Source organism: Hyla sarda, chromosome 11 (genome assembly GCF_029499605.1).
Source record: "Hyla sarda isolate aHylSar1 chromosome 11, aHylSar1.hap1, whole genome shotgun sequence".
NCBI classification, from domain to species: domain Eukaryota; kingdom Metazoa; phylum Chordata; class Amphibia; order Anura; family Hylidae; genus Hyla; species Hyla sarda.
In genome coordinates this window covers 46383254-46396686 of record NC_079199.1, presented here as the reverse complement: position 1 = coordinate 46396686, position 13433 = coordinate 46383254, and the positions used below count along the sequence as shown (strand labels likewise).

Sequence of the window (13433 nt, the reverse complement as noted above, 5' to 3'; positions counted from 1 at the left end):
ATTGCCTGAGAAAGCCCAAGTCTCACTGACACACAAGAAAACCTCAGTATTACAAATGGCATGTGATAGGTGGGAAAAAATGTGATAGACTTTACATTGTGGCCCAGAAGCTAGGTTACTTCACTTATGGTAGAAATGTGCACAGTATATATAGTTAGATCTGTCAGAACTTGTTTTAGTAAAACTGCTGAGTAAAAAACTCTGCTTTATAAGTGTTCCCAACAGAAGGTATTAGCTGCTGTTAGTGCAAGTAAAAGTACGGTAAACCTCTCTATACAACAAAGACACTACCCACCACTTGTCCTTAAATGAACTCAGTTTGGCTGCTGAACAAGTATGTAAATAGTTAACAAACAATGAACAGCAAAATACCAGTAAAATAAGTTCCAAAGAACCCTGCCAAAGCAAAGAAATGGCTTTATACATTCACTTGAATGAAAAATACACAGATTGGGATGGACGATAGCAAAATGGAGTACACAAAATTGACAAAAGATGTTGTGTAGTTACATTATGAGTCATCGGGTTTGTGGTTTTAGAGGTAAACATCACATAAATGAAGAACAAAACATTTTTTTGTATCTACTCGACAGCCTAAAGCTGGTTACACACACTAGATATGTGTCAGCCAAACCCGACAATTTCGGTGGGACCATCTAATATCAAGGGGATCAGGCATGTTGTCATGGGTAAAGAAGGATCAGGCATGTTGGTTCAGCTGCACAATTTTTTTGTTCTCAGAAATGAGATGAGCTATCACAGTTAGAGCATGGCAGCAGCAGCTTCCTTTTCCCTCCCCATTTAAAAAAAAAAAAAAAAAAGCATGTATGCTCTGGCGAGCCGAGCATGCATGTATATCCAAGGATTAGAAGAGATAGCTGCATTTGTCAAACAACTTATCTTGTTGATATGTATCAGTCAAATGCTTCCCTGGTCAACAACTATTCTTCCCAACGTACCCCCCTAATACATGCTTAGCCAAGTGTGCTTACTTTTTGAATAGGAAGAGCATAGAAAGCTGCTGCCAGACTCCTCTTATAGTGACCTATCTTCCCCAAAGAACAAAATGATCGGGCGTATTGAAGTCTAACTGCCCAAAGGATAGGGGATAAGATGTCTAATCTCGGCTGCGCCACCCCAGACATCCGGGGCACGAGGGAACTGCGCTCTGTGCCAAATGACTGGCGATGCGGCACGGAGGCTCGTGACGTCACGGCCACACCCCACACGTGACATTACGGCCATGCCCCCTCAATGCAAGTCTATGGGAGGGGGCATGACGGCCGTCACGCCCCCTCCCATAGACTTGCATTGACGGGGAGTGGCTGTGACATCCAAGCGGGGCGCGGCCGTGACTGCATGAGCCTCCGGCGCTGCACCCGACTGTCTAAACAAACGCCGAATGCAGCAGGGAGATCACGGGGATCCTCAGCGGCGGGACCCCTACGACCAGACATCTTATCCCCTATCCTTTGGATAGGGGATATGATGTCATCGGGCGGAGTACCCCTTTAAAGAGGGTGTCTATTTAGGACAGACCCTATCCATATTCTGTACTAGGATATCAAAATGAGGGGTCAAGCACTTTGGGCAACCTTCTATTAGCTTGAGCACAGAGGCACCATACGAAGTGGATATTGTTCTGGTGGGCATGACTATAGGGGGTGCATTACTAGAACCACCCACCAGATTGTGCTTAGATTAAGTTATCCTTTATAGGGTTACTCCGGTGGAAAACTTTTTGTTTCTTTTAATCAACTGGTGCCAGAAAGTTAAACAGATTAGTAAATTACTTCTATTAAAAAATCTTAATCCTTCCAATACTTATTAGCTGCCGAATACTACAGAGGAAATTATTTTTCTTTTTGGAACACAATGCTCTCTGCTGACATCATGACAACAGTGCTCTCTGCTTACAGCTCTGTCCATTTTAAGAACTGTCCAGAGTAGGAGAAAATCCCCAAAGAAAACATATGCTGCTCTGGACAGTTCCTAAAATGGACAGAGATGTCAACAGAGAGCACTGTGAGTACCCCTTTAAATACGTTATGCCTTATGTTATGGTGTTGTTAATGGCAATACATATGGCCACAACTTTATTAACTGTGGATATAATACCTTCCACATGCCAGATGATGTTGTTTGCCCAATCCTTCTCCAAGTACAAGAATGGAGTACTTAAAAGCAAGGTGCTTCATTGCAGCTTCTATTGTCTTGTCAAGGGCCGCCATCTCCTCTTCTTCTAAAACTTTGGGTCTCCTAATAGTTCAAATAACACTTGTATTATACTTCAGAGCTGCAATCATTATTCTGCTGGTAAAATCACATAACATTACTTATCTTGTATTGAAAATAAACTACAGCCCAGACTGTACTCCAGAGCTGCATTTAAAATTCTGCATGCTCCTTTTCTGTATGTTAGAAGAATCTCTTCACTACATAATCGTGATTTTTCTTCCAGTAACTTGCGCTACAACTGTCCTGAAATTTAGTCATGTATCTTTAGGGTACGTTCACACGTGCGTATTTTCTGCTGCAGATTTGCTGTAGCAGATTTTGCTACCCATTGAAGTCAAGGGGTAGCAAAATCTGCTGAAGCAAATCTGCAGAAGAAAATACTCACATGTGAATGTCCCCTAACTGCAGTTAACTCTGACCAATCAAGCCGCTACAAGCCCCATTAAAGTCAATAGGAACTATGGTGAATTTTCCGCAGCGGAAATTCAGCAGCCGAAAATCTGCTGTGGAAAGCCTCAGAGAGCCCGTCCCCTTTCAAACATGCAGTGGTAAACCAGCAAATAAATCCGCTATTGTGAACGAGACCTAAGGGGACATTCACACGTGAGTATTTTCTTCTGCAGATTTGCTCCAGCAAATTTTGCTGCCCCTTGACTTCAATGGGTAGCAAAATCTGCTACAGCAAATCTGCAGCAGAAAATATATATAAATATATGCCCGGTATTAACCCTTTAGACAAGGCGATCAAAGTTGATCGCCGCGTCTAAAGTGAAAGTTAAACCTTCCCGGAAGCTCAGTCGTGCTGATTGGGACCACCGCGGTGTCCCGATCAGCTGTACGGACATGAGGAGGGTCCCTACCTGCCGCCTCGTTGTCCAATCGTCGATTCACTCCTCCGTGCCTGAGATCCAGGCAGGAGCAGAGGAGTGATGATAACACTGATCAATGCAATGCTATGGCATAGCATTGATCAGTGTCTACATACAATGGGGAAAAAAAGTGTAAAAAAATTTGTTAATAAATGTGATTTAACCCCTTCCTAAAGTCTGAATCACCCCCCTTTTCCCATAAAAAAAAAAACAAAAAAAAACCTATGTAAATAAAAATGAATATAAACATATGTGGTATCGCCGTGTGTGTAAATGTCTGAACTATAAAAATATATCTTTAATTTAACCGCACGGTCAATGGCGTACACATAAAAAAAAATTCTAAAGTCCAAAATAGCGTATTTTTGGTCACTTTTTATACCATAAAAAATTTATAACAGGCGATCAAAAAGTCAGATCAAAATAAAAACAAACAAAAACTTCAGATCATGGCGCAAAAAATTAGCCCTCAAACATCCCTGTATGCGGAAAATAAAAAAGTTATAGGGGTCAGAAGAGGACTTTTTTAAACGTATTAATGTTTATGCATGTAGTTATGATTTTTTCCAGAAGTACAACAAAATCAAACCTATATAAGTAGGGTAACTGTTACGCCGAGCGCTCCGGGTTCCCGCTCCTCCCCGGAGCGCTCGCTACACTCTCGCTCCCGCAGCGCCCCGGTCAGATCCACTGACCGGGTGCGCTGCGATACCGCCTCCAGCCGGGATGCGATTCGCGATGCGGGTGGCGCCCGCTCGCGATGCGCACCCCGGCTCCCGTACCTGACTCGCTCTCCGTCGGTCCTGTCCCGGCGCGCGCGGCCCCGCTCCCTAGGGCGCGCGCGTGCCGGGTCTCTGCGATTTAAAGGTCCACTGCGCCGCTGATTGGCGCAGTGGTTCTAATCAGTGTGTTCACCTGTGCACTCCCTATGTATACCTCACTTCCCCTGCACTCCCTCGCCGGATCTTGTTGCCATTGTGCCAGTGAAAGCGTTCCCTTGTGTGTTCCTAGCCTGTGTTCCAGACCTCCTGCCAGCCGGCATCGTGACAGTACCCCCCCCCCCTACTTATCTCTCCCACTCCTGTCTCCGGTTCTTCAGACATCTTTCCCGTAAAGGAGATACTGGCTTCCAAAAAGGTCAGAGGAAAAACCTTCTTTTTGGTTGACTGGGAGGGCTGTGGTCCTGAAGAGAGATCCTGGGAACCTGAGGACAATATCCTAGATAAAAATCTGGTCCTCAGGTTCTCAGGCTCCAAGAAGAGGGGGAGACCCAAGGGGGGGGGGTACTGTTACGCCGAGCGCTCCGGGTTCCCGCTCCTCCCCGGAGCGCTCGCTACACTCTCGCTCCCGCAGCGCCCCGGTCAGATCCACTGACCGGGTGCGCTGCGATACCGCCTCCAGCCGGGATGCGATTCGCGATGCGGGTGGCGCCCGCTCGCGATACGCACCCCGGCTCCCGTACCTGACTCGCTCTCCGTCGGTCCTGTCCCGGCGCGCGCGGCCCCGCTCCCTAGGGCGCGCGCGCGCCGGGTCTCTGCGATTTAAAGGGCCACTGCGCCGCTGATTGCCGCAGTGGTTCTAATCAGTGTGTTCACCTTTGCACTCCCTATGTATACCTCACTTCCCCTGCACTCCCTCGCCGGATCTTGTTGCCATTGTGCCAGTGAAAGCGTTCCCTTGTGTGTTCCTAGCCTGTGTTCCAGACCTCCTGCCAGCCGGCATCGTGACAGTAACATTTTAATCGTATGGACTTACAGAATAAAGAGAAGGTGCATTTTTTGATGAAAAATGTACTGAGAAACGGAAGCCCCCAAAGGTTAAAAAATGTTGTTGTTTTTTTTTTCAATTTTGTCGCACAATGATTTTTTACTTTGTTTCGCCATAGATTTTTGGGTAAAATGACTGATGCCATTGCAAAGTAGAATTGGTGGCACAAAAAAGAGAGCCATCATATGAGTCTGTAGGTGCAAAATTGAAAGGGTTATGATTTTTAAAATGTGAGGAGGAAAAAATGAAAACCTTAAGGGGTTAAAAATGAAAGAAGCAATCTGATTGCTTCACTTTGCACCACTCTTCCTCTGCACAGGTTTCCCCTATAGTGCGTGTGAACCGGATTAACTAGCTTCAGTTCCCGAGATACTGGCTGTATTAGTATCCGTTGCTAATCTGGCAAAGTCCGTCTTTGTGCAATGGAGGCGGCACCCGGCATACCTAGCTTCCCTGCCTTCATACCATCTGCTCCTATATGCCCGCCCACCTCATGATATATAATGTTAAGTATTATGATGGAGTGGATGTATATTGGATATAACCTACATCCAATATATCAGCTTTGCTGACCACTTTAACCATACATATTAGAAAATATAATAACCCAAGGCTGCAGTACGGGGGTAATAACTGTGGCAACACTAATATTTTAAAAGATAGCAGACACTGCCCCCTAACTGGTTTCACTTATAATGAGCTTCATCAGGTACAGGCTAGTGACTGTCAAAATGGCGATATACTTCATAAGAATTGTTTTTCCTTTTTATAGAAATCATGGCTTTTAAAAAAAAACACCCCATACCATCCAGAAGATGATCCTGTCTGGCTGCAACATCATCTTTATCCAAGTTGATGGACAGGCATGGACAAAGTCCAGTAGGTGTAGGCTAGCCCTCCTTTGTGCCCTCTCCTTTCCTATCAAACTGTAACAGAGAGGAGGGAGTTTCAGAGCAGCCTGCAGTGTTTGGATGAAGAGACCCAGCACAGCACAGCAGACTCAGGGAGTTAGCTGAATCATGCAGAGTGAGGACATGCCCCCTCCAAAGCACAGAATGACAAAGCAAGTCAGCAACAAATAGGAGACAAGTGAGAGAAATATAGGTAATAGACACATAAAAAAATATATATGTACATGATAAGGATTAGGAACTAAGTATTATATAACTTTATTTTTGTGGGATATGACAGGTACGCTTTAAGGATCCTTATGCATTTGCCTGGAGGCCCTTTCCCTGCTATTCACAGCTAATCTGGTCTGCACTCAACACACAGTAAATTATCACTTGGCCAATAACTAGAATGGCAGCAACAGGTGGATCAGGCTGGGTATTCTAGTCATTTGAAATTTTTAACCCACCCTTGCCACTTAATAAAAAGAAAATCAATATAAATAAATAGCTGTACACAGCATTACATTTACAGCATGACATCTGCAGCATAAAATCAGCCTGGAATACAGTATATTTGAACATAATCTTAGAGTGGACTGGACACCAGCACTGAGACATAGGCCTTACTGCTAATATATAAAAGAGACAAGTGCAAAGGGGGTGTAACCCAGCATGGCAACAGCCCAGGGTTAGCCCATCTTCACTAATTCTGTACTTCCATTGGTGGGGAGGAGTCATATGCAAGCATGCACAGAGATGGTGAGTAAGGGGAAATGTGCGGGCCAACTCTTGGCTCTAGCTCTGCTGGGGATGCCCCCTGAACACTTGACACTCATTTACATATTAGGAAAAAAGCTATTACCTTGGCACTAGAAAAGGTTGTGGACATTAAGAAGGTATGCCCGGAATACTGATATGAAGCTCTATTTAGCCATGGACTTTGTATTGTCTTTCTTTAGATGCTTACATGTCCGTTTTAATAAATATGTAATGTCACAGAGAGAGGGGGATCTAGAGCCATAAGCAGCCCACCCTAATACGATATTAACAAGAATATTGTATAAGTGTCTAAAACGTTCCCAGAGATGGCAGCTTATTGGCCCCCAGTCGCATCGCCAGTATGGTTTTCATTTGCTTTCAAGCAGTTTACATGAGAGAAAGTCTCTGTAATGACGTGTTTGGCAACAAAAACTCATAATTATGCAAAATCTAGGACAAGATTTTACAACCTTTTATGTTACCCATAATTTAACGTTCTGCATACAACTCTCTTACAGAAAAACACTTACGGCAATAAAGTTTTAGGCTGTTTGCCTCGTGACTGCTTTACCAAAAACCAATACAAATAGTTGATTAAGGCCATGAGGAAATCATCAAGTTGCTGAGATCTAGAAAGAAAAGAAAAGAAGAATTCATTATTACAAAACATTAAATTAATCAGTTATTGGTAATTGTATGTATTTCTACTAGAAGACATAATAACCTTCTAATATGATTGCATGGGCATTAGTACTGGCAGTAAGGCGACAGCACCACTCCAACCCAAGTGCTGAAACTTGGGTATTGATGCAAAAGCTTTGGAACCAATACATTAAATGGGTTATCCAGGAGTAGAAAAACACAGATAATTTCTTTCAAAAACAGCTCCACTTCTGTCTCCAGGTTGGGTGTGTTATTACAACTTGGCTTCATTCACTGTAATGGAACTGAGCTACAGAACCACACCCAACCTGGAGACAGGTTTTTCTATTTAATCCATTTAACCCCCTTAAGGACCAAGGACGTACCGGTACGTCCTTGGTCCTGCTCCCGTGATATAACGCGGGGTTACACGGTAACCCCGCATCATATCACGGCGGGCCCGCGCGTCATAGTGAAGCCGGGACCCGCCGCTAATAGCGCGCAGCGCTGATCGTGGCGCCGCGCGCTATTAACCATTTAGCCGCGCGTTCAGAGCTGAGCCCCACGGCTAAAAATGAAAGTAAAAACTGCCGTTTAACTCAGTGGACTGTTCGGGATAGCCGCGGCGAAATCGCGGCATCCCGAACAGCTTACAGGACAGCGGGAGGGTACCTACCTGCCTCCTCGCTGTCCGATCGCCGAATGACTGCTCAGTGCCTGAGATCCAGGCATGAGCAGTCAAGCGGCAGAATCATCGATCACTGGTTTCCTATGAGAAACCAGTGATCAATGTGGAAGATCAGTATGTGCAGTGTTATAGGTCCCTATGGGAGCTATAACACTGCAAAAAAAAAGTAAAAAAAAAAAGTGAATAAAGATCATTTAACCCCTCCCCTATTAAAATTTGAGTCACCCCCCTTTTCCCATAAAAAAAAAAAACACAGTGTGAATAAAAATAAACATATATGGTATCACCGCATGCGGAAATGTCCGAATTATAGAAGTATATCGTTAATTAAACCGCTCGGTCAATAGCGTACGCGCAAAAAAAATTCCAAAGTCCAAAATAGTGCATTTTTGGTCACTTTTTATATCATTTTAAAATGAATAAAAAGCGATCAATAAGTCCTATCAATGCAAAAATTGAACCGTTAAAAACTTCAGATCACTGCGCAAAAAATGAGCCCTCATACCGCCCCATACACGGAAAAATAAAAAAGTTATAGGGGTCAGAAGATGACAATTTTAAACGTATTAATTTTCCTGCATGTAGTTATGATTTTTTCCAGAAGTACAACAAAATCAAACCTATATAAGTAGGGTATCATTTTAATCGTATGGACCTACAGAATAAAGATAAGATGTCATTTTTACAGAAAAATGTACTACGTAGAAACGGAAGCCCCCAAAAATTACAAAACAGTGTTTTTTTTTTCAATTTTGTCGCACAATGATTTTTTTTTCCGTTTCACCGTAGATTTATGGGCACAATGACTGACGTCATTACAAAGTAGAATTGGTGGCGCAAAAAATAAGCAATCACATGGATTTTTAGGTGCAAAATTGAAAGAGTTATGATTTTTTAAAGGCATGGAGCAAAAAACGAAAATGCAAAAACGGAAAAAACCCTGGTCCTTAAGGGGTTAAAGGGGTACTCCCGTGGAAAACTTTAAAAAAAAAATTTAAATCAACTGGTGCCAGAAAGTTAAACAGATTTGTAAATCACTTTTATTAAAAAATCTTAATCCTTCCAGTACTTTTTAGGGGCTGTATACTGAAGAGAAATCAAAAAAAGAAATGCATTTCCTCTGATTTCATGGCCACAGTGCTCTCTGCTGACCTCTGCTGTCCATTTTAGGAACTGTCCAGAGCAGGAGAAAATCCCCATAGCAAACATATGCTGCTCTGGACATTTCCTAAAATGGACAGCAGAGGTCAGCAGAGAGCACTGTGGTCATGACATCAGAAGAAATACATTTCTTTTCTGGATTTCTCTTTAGTATAGGGCCCCTAAAAAGTACTGGAAGGATTAAGATTTTTTAATAGAAGAGATTTACAAATCTGTTAAACTTTCTGGCACCAGTTGATTTAAAAAAAAAAAAAAAAAGTTTCCCACGGGAGTACCCCTTTAAGTTGGCAGAGAGTGCCACCTCTATCACCCTCATACTGCAAGGAAAAGTAATACAGCAATTTTAGGGATCCATACAGCACATGTGCCAGTGCAGACTTCCAATATAATAAAGCTCAGGCAAAGTTACCACTAGATCCAGCAGTAATTTTAAAGGGGTTGTGCGCTGCCCTGGCTTTCGTAGCTCCGCACGCAGCGTCCGGAAGTTCATTACTCCGAACGCTGTGTGCAGGCTTCCGTGTTCACGGCCGCCGGGCGTGACGTCACGCCCGGCCCCCTTGTGACGTCATGCCTGCCCCCTCTACCAAAGTCTATGGGAAGGGGGCGTGAGAGCGGTCGCGCCCCCTTCCCATAGATTTTCGTTGAGGGGGCGGGCGTGACGTCACGAGGGGGCCGGGCGTGACGTCACGCCCGGCGGCCGCAAACACGGAAGCCCACACACAGCGTTCGGAGTAATGAACTTCCGGACGCTGCGTGCGGAGCTCCGAAAGCCAGGGCAGCACACAACCCCTTTAAGAGAAGTTTCTAGGTTATGTAGCATTACTTATGTTTCACATTTACCCATTACTGCTCTATTTTTTGTTTTATTTCATGCTCATTTATGGATGTGATATACCTGAAAATATTGGAAAATCCAAAAGTCAAGCAAAGTCTTTCTTGTTCTTCAATCAAGTTTAAAGCAACCCCTGGAAGACAGTGGATATATATATATAAAATGTGCAATTCCTTTAATCTGGCATCTGATGATCACATTACTATATGTCCTGTGCCCTATAATGCAGAGATATAAATTTAGTTTATCACCAAAGAAAAGTAATGATGGCACTCACCACATACAAGGTGACAGCTGTATTTATTCGATGACCGGAAGATTACAACATGGGGAGGAGGGACGCCAGGAGCGACGCTCCTGGCGTCCCTCCTCCCCATGCTGTAATCTGCCGGTCATCGAATAAATACAGCTGTCACCTTGTATGTGGTGAGTGCCATCATTACTTTTCTTTGGTCATATTTTCCTGCACTTCGGATTGAGCACCCCGCTATAGGTGCACTGACTGTGGGTCCTTGAACGTCAATATCTGGGCGCATGAGAGCTGTGCCGAGCCCTCTTTCTTTGTAAGATTAAATTTAGTTTATGATGTTGAAAAAAAGAGTCCATCAAGTTCAATCTAAAACCCTACTGTGTTGATCCAGAGGAAGGCAAACCCCGTCCCCTTATTGGTCGATTGGCCAATTGCCCCATAACAGGAAAAATGTGTTTCCAACTCCAATATGGCATCAGAATAAGTCCCTGGATCAATGTTCTCTCCCAATAAATCTAGTATCCATAACATGTAATATATTTTTTTTCAGAAAAACATCCAGGCTCAGGATATAATTTATGATAGCATTGAGAAATGTCTGAACATGACTGAGAACTATTTCTGATTTGTCTCTGTATCCAATATTATTCCCAAATGTCGATCAAGCATATACCTATTTGGACTGCAGCAGACACAGTATGTCACCTTCACAATATGTCACCACAGCCCGTGTCCCCTTCTCTTCATGCAAATGTGGTGTCTTATATTCTTTGAGTCACATTCACTGCAGTTTAGCATTTTAATAGCCCGCTGTTATTTAACCTCAATGCCCTCCAACTTCAGCTACTTTCCAATTAGATTCAGTGTTATAGAAAATAAATGAATGGATTGGCCCCCCTGAGGGCTGCTGAGCCCACTGAACATGAATTGATTAAACAGAGGTGTAACTTAGGACCCCCACTGCAGGATCGGTACTTAGTCTGCACCTATAACACAGTATTTGTGGTATTGGTCTCCTCTGAGAGAGTTTTGGGGCACCCTAAGGATGCCTATACCTACACCCCAAGAAATCTCCACATATAACATGGATGATACTTACTTTTTACATCTTCTAGAGCCACAAATTCATGCTGAAGCCTTTTCTTCTGTTTGGGGGATTTAGTGATTCTGTCTGTGGAGCTTCTTTCAAGGGATTTAGCTCCAGATGCCCAGCGATAGGAACTGTCCGATCTCCTTAAATAAAGATTAAGTTCCAGTGATACAAATTTCAAAACAAAAACAAAATGCAGAATTCATCTTTGAGTGGTAAGATATCTACTAATGTGGAATATTTGAATTCTGATTCCTCAAATTATGGGAGCCTGCCTACTGCACAACCTCATTTAGAGGGACCCTACACTAACATGATATCTGGGAAGTCTTTTTCAATAGATATGGCTAACAAAAATGGGGTAAAGTACAAGATACATGATAAACAGCTGGTTGCTGGGGTCATCATTGCTCGAATAGGAGTCTCATTGTACATTACCAGGGAGCAGAACTTTGAATGAAACTGTGGTCAAGGATGTGCCCTTTAGACTTAAAATGGAGAAGCACTGGGCATGTTGAACCTCTGCCCTATTAAAAGTTCTCCTTCCTAGGGTTGAGCAGTAAGAAGAAACAAAGGCCTGGACATCCAGGGATCATACATTTATGACTACTTAAGTGATAAATGTCATTTGTGGGAAAATCTCTTAAAAATTAATTATTTAGGACTACAACAATATGGCTGCTGTATTTTAGATAATGTTCCCCAATTGTCCATGGGTTGTACTTTGTACTGCAATTAAAGGGAATCTGTTGGCATGTATGGGCATCATATCCTGCTGATAGATGTAATAGGGGCAATAATCATGAGCATTATAGTACTGTTAATATGGTGTGTCACGATTCGGCTACAGGTAGTGGATCCTCTGTGTCAGCGAGGGATTGGCGTGGACCGTGCTGGTGGACCGGTTCTAAGAGGCTACTGGTGTTCACCAGAGCCCGCCGCAAAGCGGGATGGTCTTGCTGCGGCAGTAGCAACAAGGTCGTATCCACTAGCAACGGCTCAACCTCGCTGACTGCTGAGAAGGCGTGGGACAGAAGGACTAGGCAGAGGCAAGGTCAGACGTAGCAGAAGGTCGGGGCAGGCGGCAAGGTTCGTAGTCAAGATGGATAGCAGGAGTTCAGGTAACACAGGCTTTGGACAACACTAAACGCTTTCACTGGCACAAGGCAACAAGATCCGGCAAGGGAGTGCAGGGGAAGTGATGTGATATAGCCAGGGAGCAGGTGGAAGCCAATTAAGCTGAGACTTAAAGTGCACTGGCCCTTTAAGTCTCAGAGAGCTGGCGCGCGCGCGCGCCCTAGAGAGCGGAGCCGCGCGTGCCAGCACATGACAGCAGGGGACCGGGACGGGTAAGTGACTTGGGATGCGATTCGCGAGCGGGCGCGTCCCGCTGTGCGAATCGCATCCCCGACGGCAATATCAGTGCAGCGCTCCCGGTCAGCGGGGACCGACCGGGGCGCTGCAGGGAGAGAGACGCCGTGAGCGCTCCGGGGAGGAGCAGGGACCCGGAGCGCTCGGCGTAACAGTACCCCCCCCCCCCTTAGGTCTCCCCCTTTTTTGGTCCGACAACTGCTTTACCTGGGACGAGGACACCGGGAAAGAATGGAGGGTTTCCTCAACGGCAGGCAGTACAGCAGGAGTGGGAATGGGGAGGGAGGGCAGAGGGTGAAGCTTGGCACGGGGCAGGGTGACACCAGGACGGGGGCCATGAGGAGGCACTGAGGCTTGCCTGACGGGACTGGGAGGGGGGGAGAGGCATTTCTTGTGGCAAGCAGAGTCCCAGTTCTTGATCTCCCCGGTGGTCCAGTCAAGGGTGGGAGAATGAAGCTGGAGCCATGGCAGACCGAGGAGGACCTCAGAGGTGCAGTTGGGGAGGACGAAAAATTCAATCCTTTCGTGGTGGGGTCCAATGCACATTAAGAGGGGTTTTGTGCGGTAACGCACGGTGCAATCCAATCTAACTCCGTTGACCGCGGAAATGTAGAGCGGCTTGACGAGACGAGTCACCGGGATGCAGAACTTATTCACCAAAGACTCCAAAATGAAATTCCCAGAGGCACCAGAGTCCAAGCAGGCCACGGCTGAGAGGGAGGAATTGGCTGAAGGAGAAATCCGCACGGGCACCGTGAGACGTGGAGAAGCAGACTTTGAACCAAGAGACGCCACACCCACGTGAGCTGGGTGCGTGCGTGCGTTTCCCAGACGTGGAGGACGAATAGGGCAATCCACCAAGAAATGCTCGGT

The 13433-nt window shown here is 45.0% G+C and overlaps 1 protein-coding gene and 1 long non-coding RNA gene across 2 annotated transcripts in view; one reads left to right on the top strand and one right to left on the bottom strand.

Moving 5' to 3' along the window:
* LOC130294849 (uncharacterized) overlaps positions 1-5729 on the top strand; it is a 252918-nt gene extending 247189 nt beyond the window's left edge. Inside the window, exon 3 of the long non-coding RNA XR_008848639.1 lies at positions 5647-5729. This is a non-coding gene — a long non-coding RNA (uncharacterized LOC130294849). The remainder of the gene's footprint in view (positions 1-5646) is intronic.
* Positions 1-13433, bottom strand: part of PPP1R36 (protein phosphatase 1 regulatory subunit 36) — a 62655-nt gene that overhangs the window by 35396 nt on the left and 13826 nt on the right. Inside the window, exons 3-6 of the mRNA XM_056544936.1 lie at positions 11199-11332; positions 9913-9982; positions 7057-7155; positions 2119-2259 (exon numbers count right to left, since the gene is read on the bottom strand). Of these exons, the coding sequence (XP_056400911.1) occupies positions 2119-2259; positions 7057-7155; positions 9913-9982; positions 11199-11332 (444 nt within the window). The remainder of the gene's footprint in view (positions 1-2118; positions 2260-7056; positions 7156-9912; positions 9983-11198; positions 11333-13433) is intronic.